Genomic DNA, 19,809 nt, shown 5'->3' on the forward strand with positions numbered 1-19,809 from the left:
CTTTCCTCTGCTTCTCTTAGCTGTGCAGTTTCTCTCCCTGGGCCTCAGGCTTCTCATCTGCAAAATGGGCACAGTACGAGAGCCTTCTTCACCTGAGTTTGTGAGCTTAGCCTGAGGACCCTGGGAAGCCATCAGTTATAGTGACTTCTGACAAACGTGGTGTCACACGGGAGGGAGCAGGCCCTGAGTGAGCCCCCACAGTGCATGGTCAGGCGAGAAAGAGGAGGAAGCTTCCCTTTGAACGACCATAGCACTTGTTGGTTAGCGTCCCGGTTCTGAGGCTGCACTGCGAAGATCACTTGGCCTGGCAGACACAGGCTGAACAGCCGTGTGGCCTTGGACCAGTCCCCGGCCCGGCCGGTGCCTCTGCCCTCTCCTCTAAGGGCAGAGGGTCTGCTCACCGCCCTGGCCTTCAAACGGGCTGGTGATAGGGCCTCGCCCACAGGCCCCAACTGGAGCCGAGGGCCTGGGGTAGGAGGTGCCAGGGAGGCGACCCCCACCTTCTGTCCATCCCAAGAGCTCAGTCTTGTGCCAGCATGGGCGCTGGGTCACGGAGGATGTGAGGCCCGAGGATGGGGGCTGGCTGGCAGCCCCCAGGGCCCCTGGTGGGGGCGTGCCATCTGGGGCCCGGGGTGGGGGCTGTTGTCCGGGCAGGACGGTCACTGGGGCGGGCAGAGGGCAACTTGGCATTCAGGCCCTTGTGGCCTCAGGTGGGCATTGCAGGGATTCCGGGCTGGCCCTGGGCCCCGAAGGGGAAGTCGGGGGCTCAGCTGCCGGCGTGGTGACTCACGGGGAGGGGCGTGTGACTCCTGTTTCCTCACTGTGTTCCCGGCAGGACCCTCCGTGGGAGGGAGCCTGGTTTCCCCAGCGCTGCCCGCTGTGAGCCAGAGCCAGGCTGGCAGGCCGGCCGGGAGAGCCTCTTGTGGGGACCAGAGAGAGTCAGCTCTGCTTGGCCCTCTGGGTGGGCCTGAGCAGAAACTTTCCTGACCTGCCTTGACCCTTGACCCAGCTTCCACACGGTGCTCCCAGGCTTGGTTGGGGGCGGGGGGGGGCTGACCACAGGCAGCCTTCTCTGGGAGGCCCACCGACCCACCAGGTGGCCCTGCCCACCTCCCTGGCTTCGGGTGTGGGGTCGCCACGTGAGCTTGGCGGTGGAGCCACCCACAGACATGACACCCACCGTTCTGGGTGGCCGCTGCTCCAGCCCCTAGGTGTGGCCGCTCTGGGCGGCGGGCTCAGGGGCACAGTCAAGAGCTGGGCGGTGGTCCCGCCACCACTGAGCTCTGGGCCCCTGAGCAGGGGACAGTGACCAGAGAGTCGCTAGTAGCCAGAGAATTTCAGGTCCTGCGATAGGACGAAGAGGCGGGTGATGTACGGGGCTTGGCTGGTTGGCTGCCTGGGTGGTCTAGAGCTCTGGGGCCCTGCAGAGGGGGCGACATCTGAGCTGAGACAGGACAGGAGATGAGGGTCCAGAGCCCACAGGCGGGAACAAGGTCTGAGACAGGGTGACCTGGAGCACCTGGCACCGGGGGTCCTGGAGGCTGCTGGGTAGAAGGCTGGGTGCCCAGGCTCCGTTGCATTTTGGTCTCACTGTCCCAGGCCCGGGGCAGACGGGTCCAGGAGAGGCAGGGGCCCGCCTTGAATTTGTGGAGGCTTGGGGGCTCTCTTGGCTGCCAGGCCTGGGAGTGGGGGAGCAGGGGATCTCCCACGCTCCTACCTCCAACTCCTAGGACAAGGTCTGGCCCCCGGGGAGGTTGGGAGGGGTGGGGCAGCCACATTTCCCAGACACAGCCTCTGGGGCCTCAGTCAATGCCAAGTCCCAGAGGGCGGCCTTTGTGTGCGGAGGGATGGCAGGTCTGGTTTCCTCTGGGGTGGGGGTTGGGTCTCCACTCGGCCTGAGGCCAGTGCCTAGCTGCCCCCCCGCGCCCCCAGGCTCCCAGCACCTGCTCCTCCCTGACAGGGACGCCTCTGTCCCCCCCAGAGGATAGGCCCCCGGCAGGTGGCTGGGCCGTGGCAGAAGCAGCTGCTGGGCCCCACGTGGGATCCGTTAATCGTGCTGTGGCCGAGGCAGGTGCTAGTGTTATCCCCACTCTTCGGATGGGGACACTGAGGCTCACGGTGCTGTGACCTGGCTTCGTCCCAGGGGCTCAGAGGCGGCAGAGCCTGGAGGTCTAGGCCTCTCCTGCCGGCTGCCCACACGCCTCCACTCTGGGCCTCTCCCCACATGCCGCCGGAATGGCTTAATTCCGTCTCTCTGGAGACCCTAATCCAGGCTCTGGGTGAGAGCCCGACTTGGGGGGAGCTGCTGACGGAGCTGGGGAGGCAGCCTGAATCTAGCCGTTCTGGCCACCTGGACCCCTGCCTCCCTGCTGTGGGGGGGAGGTAGTGGTGACATCCCCCGCCCGGCCTTCTTTCCCCTCAGCTCTGGCCGCGTCCTCCTTTTTTGTCCTCCTTTTTCCCGTTTCTCCTTGCTTCTTCCCGGCCTGGGGCCTGGAGCGCACACTCCACTCGCCTCCTCGGGGAGGCCCACGCTGGTTTTCCCACCTTAGGAGGGTGCCGCTCTCCCGTTTCCTCCGGGAGGGGTGTGACCGTGTCTCGACGAGCCAGGTGCCCTGAGTCCAGCCCGTCGCAGGCGCTCCGTGTGTGTTTGCCGGGCGGACGAGGGTTGGCAGGTTGGTGGGCGGGAGGGAGACCGGCCATCTGAGCACCCCGTCCCCGCAGGGCCAGTACTGTGACATCTGCACCGCCGCACACAGCAACAGGGCACACCCCGTGAGCAACGCCATCGACGGCACGGAGCGCTGGTGGCAGAGTCCGCCGCTGTCCCGGGGACTGCACTACAATGAGGTCAACGTCACCCTGGACCTGGGCCAGGTAGGGCCCCTCTTTTGCCCCCGCAACCCCCACCGCTGCAGCTGCGGCTGGAGAACTCACCGCGGGGCCCCGGGAGAGCCCTGGGGACCGGCGGGGCGGGGGGGGGGCTGGGCACAGGTGGCTGCTGGCCGCAGGCCCCTTGCCGACAGAGGCGTGGGGGTGGGGGCCTTCTGTGTGTTTGTCAACATCCCTGCTGCACTCGGGGAGGGAGGAGGGGGGAGGGGGCTCACCAGGGGTCATGGGGTGAGGGGACAGCTCGGAGGAGGGCCTGGTGTTTACTCAGAGGAATTCCTCTGCCTGGAGCCTGGCTCCGGCTGGCGGCTGTGGGAGGAGGCCCTGGAAGTGGACATTCCTGGAATAGCTGCGTTGCAGTGAGGCCACCTTGGGGTTAGGTGTGCGTGCTCAGGCCAGGCCCTGTGCTCTCCTTGGCCTTTGAGGTCTCTGTGCAGGAGGAAGGGTGGGGCTGGGCATTTCTCAGTGACACACAAACCCCACTTGCTGGCTCTGGGCTGCGTCAGACTCCCCCAGGCTGCGTCCTGCTTTACGTGTGGCTTTGCCAGGTGCCTGGCCTTGGGGTCCTGCCTGTGAAATGGGCCAGCAGTCCTGTTGCCTCTGCCGCTGGGACTTCAGTGGGGGCAGGTGGATGAGCCCAAGCCCAGAAGCAGCCAACACTGGGTCTTCTTGGGGTCTGGGCCCCGAGGCCGATCCTGCCAGACCCCTGCCTGTTCACGGCGGTGGCTTGGCCACCGTCCTGGTGTGTGACCTGGTGGGTCTCTGCTCCAGGTTGAGCCTCCGTCCCGCTGTCACCCTGATGGTGTTCGGAGAGGTGGTGAGGTGGCCAGAAGGGCGGGCCCCATGGGCAGATTTAGGGTATGTTGTTGGGATACCTTCTGCCCCTAGCCGGGAGGCCTGCAGGCCCGGCCCAGGGGAAGGTGGGCAGCGAAGGGGTGGGTTCAGGCCCCAACAAGTGGCCTGGCATTTCCAGTGGGAGAAGCAGCCGACGTGCAGGGGCAGGAATTGGGCCGGAACAGGGGTGGGTTGGGGGCAGCCGCCTTTAATGGGCTCCCTGCCAGGGTCTCCTCCGGGCTGGTGGTGGTAGCCGGCCCGAGTCTGCAGGGGGCTTGCTCTGTGTCCCTTCAGCTCACTGGGTTTTTACCACATCTGTGCTCTCCTGTCCTCTGGAAGGGGTCTGGGAGGGGCCTGTGGGACCCTGGGGTCCTCCTCTCTCTGGCACTGCCTTGAGGGTTCATGGGAGGGAGGGCGGGTGGGGAAGTGGAGCCCACTCCTGCTCCGCTCTGCGGTCAGCCGGGGGGACCTGTGCTGAGCTAGCATACTCTTGCCTCCTCACCTCCTCTGGGGGATAAGCCCGGCCACGGAGGGGAGGGGGGAGGGAGGGAGGCCCCTAGCTGGGTGCACAGTGGCCCAGTCTCCATGGCCACCCCAGGGTGGCCGCAGAGCAGGTGGGCACGATGTCTACCTGAGGCGCAGTGAGTGGGGCCAAGGAGGAACTTGGACGGTGCCCCACACCCTGCAGCTCTGGCCCCTTTGGGCTCCGTGGCCCCTGAGCCGTGGCCTCCATATCTGTGAAACGGGCCAGAGTTGATGAGGCTGGTGGTACATTTGCTTTGTGGACTGGTTCCAGGCCAGCAAGAGGGTTCGCCGCATGTGTATCCGGACTCTCCAAACCTCGGTTTCCCCAACTGTGAAGTGACGCAGAGGGGAGAGGGGTCATTTCTAGCTGTGTTTGGGGGAGATTGACTCACCCATCCACCTAGCCATTCTTCTCTCTCTTTCTCTCCTCCCCTTCCTTCCTGTTTTCTACCCACCCATCCATCCACCTGCCCGCCCACCACCCACCCATCACCAACCCATCCATCCATTCACCCATTAATATCTCTTCTTATCCACTCATTCCTCCCTCCTTCCTCCCCCCGACTTTACTGACTGCAGACAGATCCCCCAAAGCCCCAGTCTTGGTTGGGCCAAAGGGCTGCCAGCCTGGACTGGGTTGGGGGACAGAGGAGGACAGATACTGCCTGATAAAGTGCTTTGGAGTTGGATGGGGCACATGGACCCAGTTTCTAACTTTGTGGGGAAGAGAGATGTCTTTCCTGGGGATACTTCCCAGTCAAGATGGAATTCTGGAGGAAATTCCCGAGTTCACCACCTTCCCTCTTGGAAAGGGAGCTCATTGCTTGTTCTTCCCTGAGCCACTGAGCAGTGACTGGGTCCCTCCGGGGTGCCCTGCTTGCTGGGGCTGGGGACGGAAAGCAGGTCCTGACATCAGTGCCCCGATGTAGGGAGGGGGGAATTCAGCCGGGGCTCGGAGGGCGGAGCAACAGCGGCCGGCGCATGGTGGGGAGGTGTTTTAGGGAGTGGCCCTAGAACGCGGCCCTCACAGTGACCTAGGTCTGAGCCCTCGAGGCCCCCCCTGGCCTGGTGATGGAGTGGCTGATGCCCAGTCAGACTGGGGATGTCCCCAGGGCAGGGCCCTCCGAGCGCACTCCCTGGGGCGGATGGGGTGACAGGCTCGGCCCGAGGGGCGGCCGCTTCCAGGTTTTCCGCCGTGGGGGCTAGGCGGTCCCGCGAGGCGTGGGCCCTGGGGTGGGGCTGGGCTTCTGTCAGGAAGCCGGGCTGAGCGGGCAGTGGGGCTGGGCACACCCCCCGTGGCGGGCTGCCAGCAGCCTTTGTTCTGGGATCTGGAGCGGATACCCTGGGAAGGGGGAGGGGGCAGCTGGCATCGGGCATCGGAGGCCTTCCTGCCTCTGGAGAACTGGGCAAGGGGGCGGGTGGGCCACAGGAGAGCTCCTAGCCATGGTGGGTGGGCCCGGGGCTGGTGGGGCTTGATCCCTGCAGCGTCTGTGTGTCTGGAGGCAGTGGGGCCCGTGGGGGCTCGTGAGCCTGACCCTTCTTTTTCTGAGTCACTCGCATCCTTGTGTGGTCTTTCCCGTCTCACAGTGGAGGGGGAGCCGTTGGACCCTCCTCCTTCCCGTTTTGCAGATGGAGAAACTGAGGCTATGAGAGCCCAGCCCTGGCTGCAAAGGGCATGGGGAGCCCAGGCCTTGGCTCCCTGCCCTGCTCGCCTTGTGGACCTTGGCTGGGAACCCTCAGACCTGAGAGAGCCAAGCTGCTGGTCTGACCAGCCTCAGAACTGGGCCTCCTCCGGGGGGGGTACAGGAAGACTCTACAGCTGGCACTTTCCTGGGTCCCAGTGACCGGCCTGGGGATCTTCCCGGGAGCCTCCTGCCAGCCTGAGGCTCCCCCTTCCCCCAGGGCAGGGTGGGTGTTGTTCTGACTGCCCTGGCTCAGGCCCGCACCGCAGGGTAGGTCCTGGCTCAGATGACCTGCCCCCTTCAGGGGTTCGGCTGTGGGGTCCCGGCCTTCCCCCTGAGCCCAGTGGTGTTTTTTTTTGTTTTGTTTTTTTTAATGTTTATTATTTTTCTTCAGAGAGACAGAGACAGAATGAAAGTGGGTTAGGGGCAGAGAGAGAGGGAGACGGAATAAGCAGGCTCCAGGCTCCGAGCTGTCAGCACAGAGCCCGACACGGGGTTCGAACCCACAAACTATGAGATCATGACCTGGGCTGAAGTCGGATGCTCAACCGGCTGAGCCACCCGGGTGCCCCCAAGCCCAGTGGTCTTAAGGAGCTGGGCACAGATAGCTGGGGCTCGCTGTGGGGTGGACCCCCTCCCTTTCCAGACACCCCCTGGGGCCTGGCCACGGAGGAGGGGCTCCCCTCAGTGGTCCTCTCCCTCACCTGCCCACTGCCACCAACTCCCCAGATCTGGCTTCAGGTGGGGATGCTCATCCCCTCCCAGCTGCGTTCTTGCCCTGTGGCAGGGGCAGGTCAGCCCTTTGTCCCAGCCCTGAGAGGTATGGACAGAGGGACCGGGGCCAGCATCAGGGTGTGAGGCCAGGGTGAGGAGTCTGCCCTCTGTGGGGGACAGTGGGGAGACAGGACGCCAGCAGCCACCCCCCACCCGATGAAGGTGCCGAGGAACAAAGCCTTGGCACAGCTGGTAGCCACTGGTGGGTGAGCCCCCCGTGGGCACTTGGGGAAACTGAGCCAGTGTGGACGGACCAGGACCCTGGTACTGGTTTCTAGATGAGTTGTCGGGCTTGGTCCCAGCCGGGCCACGTGGCCTCTGTGCCTCCTGGGCTGTTCCCTCCTCTAGAGTGGGGACAAGAGCACCTCCCTGTGGACTTTGTGCCTCAGCAAGGGCCCCAGAACCCACTGGCTGCTTTGGCTGTTGGGGTCCCCCGTGTGGCTCTGCCCTGCCAGCCCCGGTTCCAGGCAGGATGCCCTCAGAGGCCAGCCGGCTCGGGGCTCCCCTGGCAGGCCTCCTGGTCCCCGGGTGCCTGCTGGCCTGGCTTTCTGGCCCAGCTGGGCACTCGGCCATGCGGCCAGCACCCTGGGAGTGTCATCGGGGTTGTTCAAGGGAAGTGGCAGGAAGTATGACCGAGGCTGGTGGCCGGGCTCTGGTTACGGAGCCCAGCAGCCAGGACAGGTGCAGGGGCTGGTCCGGACATGGCCCCTTGAGCTGGGCTCCCTGGGGGAGGACAGTGAGGGGGTCCTGGTGGGATCCCTGGCGTAGACATCCCCCCTCTCCCGAGAATGAGCGAGACCCCTTTACTCAGAGGACACAGGGCCAGAGGGGCCACCATGCTCACACGAGCCACCCAGCACAAGGCACACACACCTCCCTGCCACCTCACAGGCCTCCCCTCCCAGGCCCCGGTGGCCCCCAAAGCCTCCTGTTTTCTGTCTGTAAACAAACCCCATGCATCGGTGACTAGCAGCCCCACTCACTGAGACTAAACTGTTTAGGTTTGGGCACCCCCCCGCCAGGATAAACTCTACTTCCTGTGGCTCGGGATTGACCATCTGGCCTGACCTGGGCCAGGCTGCAGGGAGGAGGGGACGGGGGGCAGTGAGCTTTGGGCTGGGGCTGGGCCCGAAACCCTCCTTCAAGGCCTCGGTGGTTGGGGGTCTCTGAATACCCCTGGGGCCCAGCTCTGTCGGGGTGCCGAGCCACGTGGGACACTCCATTCTAGCCGTTGGGCTCCTACACACCTGTCGGAGGCCCTTCCACGCCCCCCGTTCCCTGAAAGTCTCCCTGTGCCGCTCTGCCCACCGGGTGCCCTGACCAGCAGTGTTGAGGCCCTGACGCCTCTGCGTATCCTCCTTTTCCGTGTCCTGCCTCCGTCCCGACAGTGGCTTTCCAGTCCTTGCCTCTCCTGCAACTGGTCCACGTGTAGCCTGTTTTCAGGCTCCCTGTTCCCGCTGTGTGGACGGCCATGCTTATTTACCCAGTTGGGGGTTTGAGTAGACACGCCCGGCCCAGCCTCGCCGGCCCGTGCCGCGGCATTGATCGTCATGGATGTTTCCAGATGGGGTCCCTGCTTAGAGGGGTGCAGACCCAGGGGTGCTGGGCCCTGAAGGTGGGGGGATCCAGGAGGTCAGGGAGCTAGCCCAGATGCCTGGTCTAGGAGGGACTTCCTGCCTCCACCGGGCCACAATTTGGGACCCTGGCCCATCCCGGGAATGTCCCAGGCATCGGCCTGGGGCCTTGCTTCCTTCAGGGCCAGGGCTGAGTCACACACTGAGGGGTGATTCACACCGCCCAGCCCAGCAGGGGAGGAGGGGGCTGGGCTTCCCCCCCCCCCCCCATGGACCCTGGTACTAGTTTCTAGATGAGTTGTCGGGCTTGGTCCCAGCCAGGCCCAGCCGGGCCCACGCCACACAGGGGCGTGAGGGCCGGCCTGGGTCTTTCCAGCTCCGAGATGAGCCGGGACGGAGGTGGCCACGCTGGCCGTGAGCACCTCGCACTCCCATGTTCCAGCCGCGGCCCTGCCTTTAGTGATATGGGCGCCTTAACCGAAGAGGTGGCTGACCAGCTGTCACCCTCTGCCCCCCTCCCATCCCTGGGGGTGTCAGGGGCCCTGGTGGGGTCTGGAGTCCCTCCCTATGTTGTCCGGACCCCAGCCCTGGCCCCTGCACATTCCCCTCCCCCCACCACTGCCTTGGCACCGAGCATGTGTTGGGCACCAGGTGCCCTGTGCACCCTCCCCGCCACCTCCAGGGACAGGTGGTGTCTTCCCGTTCAGAGCTTTTGGAGAGACACCGCGCCCTGACCCGCACCTTTGCCATGGTTGTCTTCCGACTGTGCTGTGTCCAGGGAGGGGATGCACAGCCACCGCAGTCTCTAGGCCTCCTGTCCTGGCCCCAGCCCCCCTCAGGCAGTGGTCACCACCGGGGCACGTGCCCTCCCGGGTCAGGAGGGCGTGGGGGCCAGGGGGTGCGGCGGCCGAGAGGCAGGTCTGGCTGCCGTCCTGGAGACGTGCCTGCCCCGGAATAGCCAGATTTTTAAAAATAACTCGGAGGCTTTTGTTTGGCTCTCGCTTTAAAAGACATCTTTTTCCTTTTGCACAGAACTTCGCGGCAGCGGGAAAGGTCAGCCCCAGCGGGCAGTGGAGCCCCGCAGGCGGGCGGGCGGGGGGAGGGCCGTGTCCAGGGAGGCCAGGGGTCTGCTCCTGCTCCCAGGTCACATCCAGGGCAGCTGTGCGGTCCTGGCAGCTGGAACCAGTTGGGGACAGATGGGGAAGGCTGGGTGCACGGCTACGTCCCCTCCAGCCTGGGGCCGTGGGCACAGCTGTCTGGGGCCCCCTGGGTGACAGGCTGGTGACGAGGTGGCAAACAGACGGAGGCAGGGGTCTTGCTCGCGTCTGGGGCGCTGCGCACGGGGTGGAAGTTTCCGTGCTGCCCTCGTCCCGCCTGCTCCGTGCGTTCGAATCAATATTTGTGCAAGTGCCCTCAGCTGGGAAAAATGCGACCGGCCGCCGACCTGGGGGAGGGACAGAGCCGGCCAGCGGAGGGCGCAGCCTGGTGGCCTCGCTCAGGGAAAGGCGGGGGTGGGTCCCAGGGGGCTTGGCGGGAACCTTTCATTTCCTCGGGGCCTCTGCTGGGGGCCAAGCTGCCGCCCCCACCCAAGAGCAGCCTGTGGGCACCTTACACACACCCAGGGCCCCCCCTCCACCTGCCATGTCCCCCTCCTCCCTCACAAAGACCCCTCCCGCAGTAGAGGCCATTTGAGGTCCCCGGGGCTCCCTGGAGTGCCTGAGGGCTGGCCAAGGTGTCAGTTTGGGTGTGGGGTCTGTGCCCCAGAGACTCAGCCCCTCCCCCGCGGGCGGCACTGAACGGACGATGACCTCAGAGCCCGGCTGTGGGTGAAGAAGCCCGCGCCCCCACCCCCCTCCCCGGGGAAAGGCGGCTCTTGGCTTCAGCTGGGCCTGTCTCTGAAAACTCCAGGCCTTCTGGGAATGACAGGACTCGGAACGGGTGTGTCCCAGGGGCCTGGGACTTTCCCGTCCCCCTCCCCCCATCCTTAGCGGCCCGTGCCCACCTTCCCTCACAGGATCACCACGGCGGCCTCAGTTGATGGGGGTTGACTGTGGGCCTTGGGCAGCCTTGAAGTGGCCCCTGCCTCGTCCCGTGGGGCCCCAGTGCTCTGTTCCGGGGCAGCAGGCGCTGGCGGGGCCCTGCTGAGGGCACGGTGGGGGGCCTGATGGGTGACGTCACCTCTGAGGCTGGTGCACCGTCCACTGCCTACCTGGGGGGGCCCTGGGAGTGCGGCGGGGGTGGGGATGTGGGCGCCCCACGCGGCCTGTCTGCACACTCTGCTCTTGTGTGGGACCCCCCGCCCCTCCTGAGTGCCCAGCCTTCCCTGTGCAGATTAGGGGCCGTCCGAGTCCCACTGCCCGCCCTGCCCATGTCTCCTTGGAGCCCAAACACACCCTGCACGGGCAGAGCCTGCACAGTGGCCCTGCCGGCTTTGTTGTTCCCTTAGCGGCGGGGCAGAGGGCTGGGGGAGGGGGAGGCGCTCGCTGGCCCTCAGAGCTTCGAGGCCTGGAAAACACTGTCCCTCCCCCATCCCGTCAGCACATAGGGGAGGCTGAGGCCGGGTGGGTGCAGGGACACCACCCCCCCGGAAGCGTGTGTGCAGGGGTGGGGCAGTCACGCCCGGCTGGTGTGCGAGGGTGGGCCTCCTCAGCCACCCTTGCCTCTCAGGGGTCTCGGTGGCCCAGCCTCATCATCCAGGCCACGGCCGGGCAGGTGCCTGAGCCTCCTGGCTGTTCTCAGTGAACCAGAGCCCTTTCCTGGGAACTGTGGCCCAGAGTTGGGGGCTCTGGATGCTGATGTGGGGACCCCCTGCCATGCGCCGCACCCCCAAGGAGCTGGGTCCACAACCTGTAAGGGTCCTCCAGCCTCCGTGGGGCGCTGCCTCTTGAAAGGGGCTCCTTCATTACCTCGCCCTATGTGTCTGCATACCGGGGGCTCCGGAGCCAGCATGGGTGGACTGCAGTCAGGAGGGCTTCCCCGAGGAGGTGTCCCGATTGCCCTGTGGATCCCGTGTCGGATGGGGCTGGGGGATCAAGGCTAACACCTGCTAGGCTGCAGGGCCGGGGAAGCAGTCGACAGAGGAGGGACCCCACCAAGCTCCTGGAGGCACAAGACATTTAGGGACATCCAGGGATGCTGTCCTCTGGTGAGGAAGAGGTGAGAGGCATACCTCCCTGGAATGAGGTTGTGCTGGGGCAGAGCAGGAGAGGTGCCCCTGTGCTGCCTGCCGGCGCTTGAGGGATTCTAGGTGCCTCTGCGGGAACAGCTTTGCCCTTCCCGGGTTGGGTGCCGCCCTGACATGCCCCGGGCCCTGTGAAGTACCAGCTCCTGGGCTGGCGAGGGTTCCTTGGCCCAGATCTGAGAGGGCTTATGGTCCAGCCCCTCTGCCCCACTGGGGTCTCCTGATGGCCACAGGGACCTGCCGTCGGGGCCTCTGGGGCCGTGGGCCGGTCAGTGGGAGAGGGAGCTGGTCCTGAGTCAGCTCTGAGAGTGCCATGGGGGTGACCGGGGTGAGGCTGGAGAGGGGCCCCGTTCCGGGAGCTGCTGGCTGTTTGGGGAGGCCAGGCTCATTTGGGAGCTGGGGCTACCGTCTGGCCACCTGCCCAGGCCGGCCACCAGAGCCTTGGGGACAGTGGAATAAGCACCTGACTTGGCCGGCCAGCCTCGCTGCCTGGGCACTGTGGACAGACTGCCCCTGTGCCCCTTCTACCCCGGCCCCCCAGGCCAGCCTGCAGACTCTGAGCCTGACCCATGTGCCGCTGGGGCAGAGGTGGAGGGAGGCACCCCAGGCCCAGGAGGGGAGATGTCAGAAATGGGGGTTCCCACCCTCAGTCTCTGTGTCCCCGGCATGGGCCTCGGCAGCCACAGGCCTGAGCCAAGGGGCTGTGCCCCGAGCCGGCTGGCCCTCGTGGGCCAAGCCCACAGACGTCCAGCGTGGGAAAAGAGAGCCCCCCTTACGGGGTGGGGTGGCCGTCCAGGCCCTGAGCTGAGGGGAGGGGGCCTGGGGGCGTCAACACCTCACCCTCCCGCAGGTTTTCCACGTGGCCTATGTGCTCATCAAGTTCGCCAACTCGCCGAGACCGGACCTCTGGGTGCTGGAGCGGTCCACGGACTTCGGCCACACCTACCAGCCGTGGCAGTTCTTTGCCTGTGAGTCTCCCGGCCGGGGCTGGCCAGGGGCGTCCCCTGGGGTGGGCCGCCATCCCCGTGCTCTCTCAGGGGCCCCGAGTGCCAGGCCTGCCCTCACGCCCAGCTTCCGCGCATCAGGGCCGTCGAGCATGAGGTCCCAGATGCAGGTGCATGTTCAACAGTTCCTTTCCCTGACGTGGGCCCGGGCTGGGTCCAGGCGCTGGTGGTGCCAGGATCTCTGGTGCCACATCTTGGCTCTCACGAGACCGGCTTCATGGCCCAGCAGCTCCAGGAGTAACAAGGGGAGCCGGTCAGGAGCCCTGACGTCTCCCTGGCGCACCTGTCCAGCGCCACCGTGACTGGCCATGTTGATGGGGACGCTCCCGCTGGGTGGGCCTGGGCCACGTGTCCCTCAGGACTCCGGGGGCGAGAGTGAGGGCGGGGAGTCCTCCACAGGGCAGTTGGGAATGGTCCCCCAAGCACGGGATGAGGAGGGCCATTGCGGGGGGGGGGGGCGGGCACTTGTTCTCTGCAGAGAGACGCCGGCGTGGCGAGGGCCACGCCCTCCTGGGGCAGCTCCCTTCTCAGCAGGTGCCTCGCTCCTTCAGCAACTCCCTGTGGGGCCTGCGGGGCGGCCCCTCGAGGCGCAGCAGTGTCGGGGAGTGCCGCTGGGGCCCCGCGCCCTCACCTTCCGCCCGGTTCCCACAGCCTCCAAGAGGGACTGCTTCGAGCGGTTCGGGCCACAGACGCTGGAGCGCATCACGCGGGACGACCACGTCATTTGCTCCACCGAGTACTCTCGGATCGTGCCCCTGGAGAACGGCGAGGTGGGCTCTGGGGCAGCACGGTGGCCGGTCCCTGCTGGTCTGGTGGTGGCGGCCCACACCCTGGCCTGACCCTTTGCCCTGTGTGCAGATTGTGGTATCCCTGGTGAACGGGCGCCCGGGGGCCATGAACTTCTCCTACTCACCCCTGCTGCGTGACTTCACCAAAGCTACCAACATCCGTCTGCGCTTCCTGCGCACAAACACGCTGCTGGGCCACCTCATGGGCAAGGCGCTGCGGGACCCCACCGTCACCCGCCGGGTGAGACGCCGACCGGTGGGCCCCAGGGGCGGTCTGGCCGGGCTGGGGCTGGTGTGGGTGGGCCGTGGCGCTCACCGCCCGCGGGTGCAGTATTATTATAGCATCAAGGACATCAGCATCGGTGGCCGCTGCGTCTGCCATGGCCACGCGGACGTCTGTGACGCCCAAGACCCCACGGACCCCTTCAGGTGAGGCCCGCCTCTCCCCGCCAGTCCTCATCCCCTTCCCAGCTCCGGGGCTTGGAGACCCGGTGCCGCTGCCCGCCGCGTCCCCGGATGACGCGCCCCGGCTGCCGTCCCACGGCCTCGGTTTGCTCACATGCGCGGCGAAGCGGGGGGCAGCGTGCGTACGGCTCTCCAGGGGGCCCTGGGCCTGGCTCGCACCCGTCTGCCCAGAGGCCGGCAGCGAGGGGGTTCTTGTCCAGCCCTCCGGGCTGGCTGCTTCTCCCGCCCCAGCAGGGGAGTCGGACGGGCGTGGGGACATGCCTGACACTGCATGTCCTTGTTCTCTAGTCCCCTCCCTTCCCTCGGGACACAAATGATACCTGCTCTGCTGTCCCCGTGCCTGACCTCGTCCCCCACCTCAGGCACGGGCCCAGGAGCATCTGTTCTGGGGAGACCGGAACGTGCGAACCTGCACCCAGTGTGGGGTCCCTGCGGGGCTGATGCTGCAGGGCCAGGCGGGTCTGGGGCGGACAGAGGTGCCAAGAGATGTAGCCGAGTCTGGATGGGGGGCCCGTGGAGACCCCTGCCCGCTACAGGGAGCTAGCAGGCCGCCCCTGCCACTTCCCTGGCCTTGAAATCCTGCAGCCCCCACCTCATGCATTTGGGGTGGGGGCCTGCACTGTGCTCTCTGCAGGCCATTGTCCACACCCCCGCTTATGGGGGGGGGCAGATGAAGCCCGGACAGCAGGGGAGGTCACCCCGTTCGTGGCCTCATGAGCGGCGAGCCCCAGGCCTCCTCAGATACGGCCAATGGGTCGGAGGAGGGAAGGGTACGTTCACCTGGCCAGAGGACGCAGGCTGGCTGCCCGCCTCCCGGTGGCCCTCCGGACCCATCCGGCCCATCCTGCGGCCCTGTGGCCCCGACTCGGGCCCTCGCCGGCAGCGTCGGCTGCTGAGCTCAGGCCCCGCTAGTTGCTCTGGGAGATCGGGTGCCAAGTGGGAACACGTGCCAGCTGGCAGAGGCGCCTGCTGGGCGCCAGACCGGCCTTGGAGGAGACGCAGGCCTGCCCTTGCCTGCCGGGAAGGCGTCGGTATCTGCTCTGACTCACCTGCACACGGGTGTGGACAGGGCTCAACTCACCCTGTGGGGCACGAGGGGTGGTGCCCACGGGGCGGCTGCCCCAGAACCACAGACGCCGACCGCCCCCATGCCACGTCCCAGAGCTCCAGCCTGCCCTGCTCTCCCTGTTCCCATCTCCCACACCTCTGCCCTCCTCCGGGGGGGGGGGGGGGGGCTCTGCCCCTTACAGCCCCCGACCCACCATCTCCCGTGGGTCTCTGCCTCCTCCCCCGCCTCGGCCTGCACCATCCCAACCTCCTCCACCTGGAGCATCCTCACCTCCTCCTTCACCTGGAGCATCCACACCTCCTCTTCCTCTTCCACCTGGAGTACCTGCACCTCCTCCTCCTCCACCTGGAGCACCTCTCCTCCTCCACCTGGAGCACCTCACCTCCTCCTCCTCCTCCACCTGGAGCACCTCACCTCCTCCTCCTCCTTCACCTGGAGCACCCGCACCTCCTCCTCCTCCTTCACCTGGAGCACCCGCACCTCCTCTTCCTCCACCTGGAGTACCCACACCTCCTGCTCCTCCACCTCGAGCACCCTCACCTCCTCCTCTTCCTCCACCTCGAGCACCCTCACCTCCTCCTCCTCCTCCACCTGGAGCACCCGCACCTCCTCCTCTTCCTCCATCTGGAGCACCCTCACCTCCTCCTCCTCCTCCACCTGGAGCACCCGCACCTCCTCCTCCTCCACCTGGAGCACCTACACCTCCTTCTCCTCCTCCACCTGGAGCACCCGCACCTCCTCCTCCTCCTCCTTCACCTAGAGCACCCACACCTCCTCCTCCACCTGGAGCACCCGCACCTCCTCCTCCTCCTTCACCTGGAGCACCCGCACCTCCTTTTCCACCTGGAGCACCCGCACCTCCTCCTCCTCCTTCACCTGGAGCACCCGCACCTCCTCCTCCTCCACCTGGAGCACCCGCACCTCCTCCTCCTCCTCCACCTGGAGCACCCGCACCTCCTCCTCCTCCACCTGGAGCACCCACACCTCCTCCTCCTCCTTCACCTAGAGCACCCACACCTCTTCCTCCTCCTCCACCTGGAACATCCTCACTCCTCCTCCTCCTCCACCTGGAATACCCTCACTCCTCCTCCTCCACCTGGAGCACCCTCACCTCCTCCTCCTCCACCTGGAGCACCTGCACCTCCTCCTCTTCCTCTACCTGGAGCATCTGCACCTCCTCCTCTTCCTCCACCTGGAGTACCCGCACCTCTTCCTCCTCCACCTGGAGCACCCGCACCTCCTCCTCCACCTGGAGCACCCGCACCTCCTCCTCATCCCGGAGCACCCGCACCTCCTCCTTCTCCACCTGCACCACCACCATCACCATCATCTCCCAGCCCCCTGCACCCTCTCCCCCATCTCCGTCACCACCACCACTACCCGCCTGGCTCTGTTCAGAACCCCTCACTCACTCTCCTGCTTTCCTTTGATTTGGAAGTTACACGTTTTCTTTCTGTTGCTGTGTCGCTGTGTCAGTCGTCTGGGCCGTTGTGACGAGATACCATAGACACGTGGCTTATCAACAACAGAAACACACTTCTCACTGTTCCGGAGGCCACGACGGCCCACTTCCTGGTTCTTGATGTGTCTTCACGTGACAGAGGGGGTGATGGAGCTCTTAAGGTCCTTTCATAAGGACACTAATCCCACTAACGGGGGCTCCACCCTCAAGACCTAATCACCCCCCGAAGGCCCCACCTCCCAGTACTGTCACCTTGGCCGCTAGGTTCCATGCATGAGTTCTGGGGGGACGCAGACATTCGGCCGGTGGCCGTGCTGTTTACTGTAGTGGTGAGACCCTTGCTTAGCATCGGGCATACGTGACCAGATCGAAGCGTAACCAGCTGCTCTGTGGCCCTGATGACACAGTGCCCAAGAGCTCTGACCCCGTGCATGGTGCTTCTGTCCAACGGGAATGTGTGGTCTCTGATGACGGCTGTTGTCTGTGGCTGTTTTGTCCCCGCTCTTGGGTGGGGGGGGGGGGGGGGTAGCTTGGCCGACTAGAATTCTGGTTGACGGCTGTGTCTCTCACACTTCAGAGAAAGCATTTCACTGTCACTTGGTGTCCTCAATGGGTGGGAGAGTCACTGTCACATGTACTGTTGCCCCTCTGGTTTGTCTGCCCCTTCTGGATGGTTCTGTGACCTTTTCTGCAGAATATCTCTGTGGCATCAAGGAGTGGTTCTGTCTTCTCTTGCTCAAACTCATGCTTTCTGAATCTGAGAGAGTGTTTTTGTTGGTTCGGGACCATTCCTGGCCATCGGCTCTGACCTTGCCCCTGACACCTCTTTCCTTTTTCCAGAATTCTCTTCCATAGATGGGAACTTCTTACGGTTTCCTTCTGTCTCCGGACTTCACGTGTGCTTCCCTATCGGTTTTCTGAGCTGCCTTTAGGTGATTAGTTTAGGTCACTGAACCTCCAGCTGAGAGTAGCCTGTCCATTATCTGGAATTTTGGTGATTGAATTTTTTGTTTATAGAAGTTCTGATTGGTTCTTTGGCTACACCTGCCTGTTTTTCATAGCGTTGCAGTTTTGTTTTAGGTTCCTTTGGTTATAACTTTAAACGTTCGTGTTTTTGGTTTCTTCCCATTTGCCCCCAAGTTGCTGGGGTCGTGTCCTGCTGATCTGCTGTGTTGGCTGCGTGTTGTGTCGCTGCTGGGCCCCAGACTGGGAACGATCACTCCAGAGTAGTTTTGTGAGGGCCTTTGCCAAACACCCCAGGGTATCACTAGCCCAGTACCACTTTTTACGTTAATTTTTGGTGCCCTGACCGCGTAGACCATGGAAGAACCAAACAACAGGTGCGGACTCTACGTTACGGACCCTCAGAGCTGGGGTGGAGACAGACCGGCTTCCTGGGGCCACCTCTCTGTGGCAGCCACTCCTGCTTCCTCTTCCACGGAGGCTTCCCAGACGTCCCCTGGCCCTGAGGGCGAGCAGTGTTGATTCCCAAGGCCCTGCAGACACTCTGGGGGGAGGGGCTGGATCCGTGTGATCTGAGGCCTGGGTCTCCGTGGACCAGCTTCTGAGGTCCTGCTCAGGACACGCACAGTGCCTGCAGCTGCGGTGCTGGCCCGGGACCAGAGTCAGCAGCCCCGAGCTGTGGTTCCTGCCCCCGCCTCGGTTGAGTGACGGAGGTGTGTGTCGGGTGGGGCTTGGGCATGTGTGTTCTGCAAACTCAGTCCTCAGCTGCGGCCAGCTGTCCCCCTGACCACTGAGCCAACAGGAGCTGCTCTCCAGCACAGCAGGCAGGCTTCCAGCCGTCTGGTGTCCATCCCCGCTGGAAGAGGAAGCAGTTCCTGGCCACTTGCCCCTGGGGCGGCGCCCTGGATGCCTGGGGGTATCTGGCTGAGCTCATACTGCTGAGTGAGACCTGGGCCTTGGAGCTGGCCCAGGGAGGCTGTGGGCTCGGCCTTAGGGCCCGGCCACAGGGAGGAGGGCTTAGCTCCATCAAGAAGGACCCGGGGCTCCAGGCTGACCTGAAGGCAGGGGCCACCTACACTGGCCACTGAGTGCCCCGTCCCAGCCGCCCTGACACGCATCCTGGGCCCTCCTCCCATCCTCCGTGGGGGCTGTGCACAGCCCCTGCCATCTTTCTCCTCGTGTCCCTTTGGGTCCATGGTGGGGCCCCTCCTGTCTCACGTGTCCCCCACAGGCTTCAGTGTGCCTGTCAGCACAACACATGTGGGGGCTCCTGTGACCGCTGCTGCCCAGGCTTCAACCAGCAGCCGTGGAAGCCGGCAACCACCGAAAGCGCCAACGAGTGCCAGTGTGAGTGCCCTGCACGTGCCCGCGTGTGCACACACACGTGCTCACACGCCTTTTCCGTCGGCGTGCTCTGGCCACGTGGCGGGCTCCCCCCCCACCCCTACCCCAGCGGGGCCACACCCGGGGTCACCCGTGGTCTGTGAGGTATGCCCTGGGGGTTCCCGCGAGAGGGGGTCAGGGAGGGCCTGTGAACAGCCACGCCCCTTCTCTCCAGCCTGCAACTGCCACGGCCACGCCCACGACTGCTTCTACGACCCGGAGGTGGACCGGCGCAACGCCAGCCAGAACCTGCACGGCGCGTACCAGGGCGGGGGCGTGTGCATCGACTGCCAGGTGGGATGGGGGCGTGATGGGAACTAGGGCGTGGGCGGGGCTGTAGGGGGTTGTGCGCAGGGCCCCACGCAGTCTGCTCACCCAGGGCGGGGGGCGGGGGAGCACGCCCGGGCTCAGGGGCCTCGTATCCGCCACCCCAGCATCACACGACCGGCATCAACTGTGAACGCTGCCTGCCCGGCTTCTTCCGTGCCCCGGACCAGCCCCTTGACTCTCCCCACGCTTGCCGCCGTGAGTGGGGTTGGCCCGGGTGGGGCCTTCCGGGGGCGGGGGCGTCCGGGGTCTCCGGCTCCTTGCTCCGCTGGGGTCCCCGCTCCGCCGTGGGAGGCCCGGCCGGGGTCTCGCCCGGCTTCCCCGGGGCCGGCCCAGTGGCCCCGGGCCTGCCGTCTCACGACGCCTCGGCCCCGTCCAGGCTGCAACTGCGAGTCGGACTTCACGGACGGGACGTGCGAAGATCTGACCGGCCGCTGCTACTGCCGGCCCAACTTCACCGGGGAGCGCTGCGACGCGTGTGCCGAGGGCTTCGCCGGCTTCCCGCGCTGCTACCGTGAGGAAGCACGGGCTGTGTCTGCCTTGGGGGGGGGGGGGGGGACCAGGGCTCGGTCCCCAGAGCCCTGGGAGGTGGGGGGACCCAGGGTGGAGCCTCTGGTCCTGCCTGCGTGTCCAGTGGTGCTGAGCCGACCTGGCTGACCTGCAGCGTCTCCTCCCTCAGCAACGTCCTCCTCCCCCAACCACACCGGGGAACAGGTGCTGCCAGCCGGACAGATCGTGAGTAAGTGTCGCCCGAGGTCCCTGTCCTGCCCTGGGCTCCGCTAGAGCAGTGGGGCGGGGGGAGCCCCGTGAAGGACCCCACGGGAGTGGGGGTTCACTGTGCTCACCTTACTTTTGGTTCTTGTGTATTTTTTAAGTTTATTGTGAGAGACAG

General features: G+C 65.4%; 1 protein-coding gene across 1 annotated transcript in view; it reads left to right on the forward strand.

Moving 5' to 3' along the window:
* The window catches only part of LAMA5 (laminin subunit alpha 5), a 50,535-nt gene that overhangs the window by 1,890 nt on the left and 28,836 nt on the right, over positions 1-19,809 (forward strand). Inside the window, exons 2-11 of the mRNA XM_027046528.2 lie at positions 2,722-2,874; positions 12,307-12,424; positions 13,112-13,230; positions 13,319-13,489; positions 13,580-13,677; positions 18,439-18,554; positions 18,766-18,884; positions 19,025-19,115; positions 19,297-19,431; positions 19,597-19,656. Of these exons, the coding sequence (XP_026902329.2) occupies positions 2,722-2,874; positions 12,307-12,424; positions 13,112-13,230; positions 13,319-13,489; positions 13,580-13,677; positions 18,439-18,554; positions 18,766-18,884; positions 19,025-19,115; positions 19,297-19,431; positions 19,597-19,656 (1,180 nt within the window). The remainder of the gene's footprint in view (positions 1-2,721; positions 2,875-12,306; positions 12,425-13,111; positions 13,231-13,318; positions 13,490-13,579; positions 13,678-18,438; positions 18,555-18,765; positions 18,885-19,024; positions 19,116-19,296; positions 19,432-19,596; positions 19,657-19,809) is intronic.

This window comes from Acinonyx jubatus, chromosome A3 (assembly GCF_027475565.1).
Source record: "Acinonyx jubatus isolate Ajub_Pintada_27869175 chromosome A3, VMU_Ajub_asm_v1.0, whole genome shotgun sequence".
Taxonomy (NCBI): Eukaryota; Metazoa; Chordata; class Mammalia; order Carnivora; family Felidae; genus Acinonyx; species Acinonyx jubatus.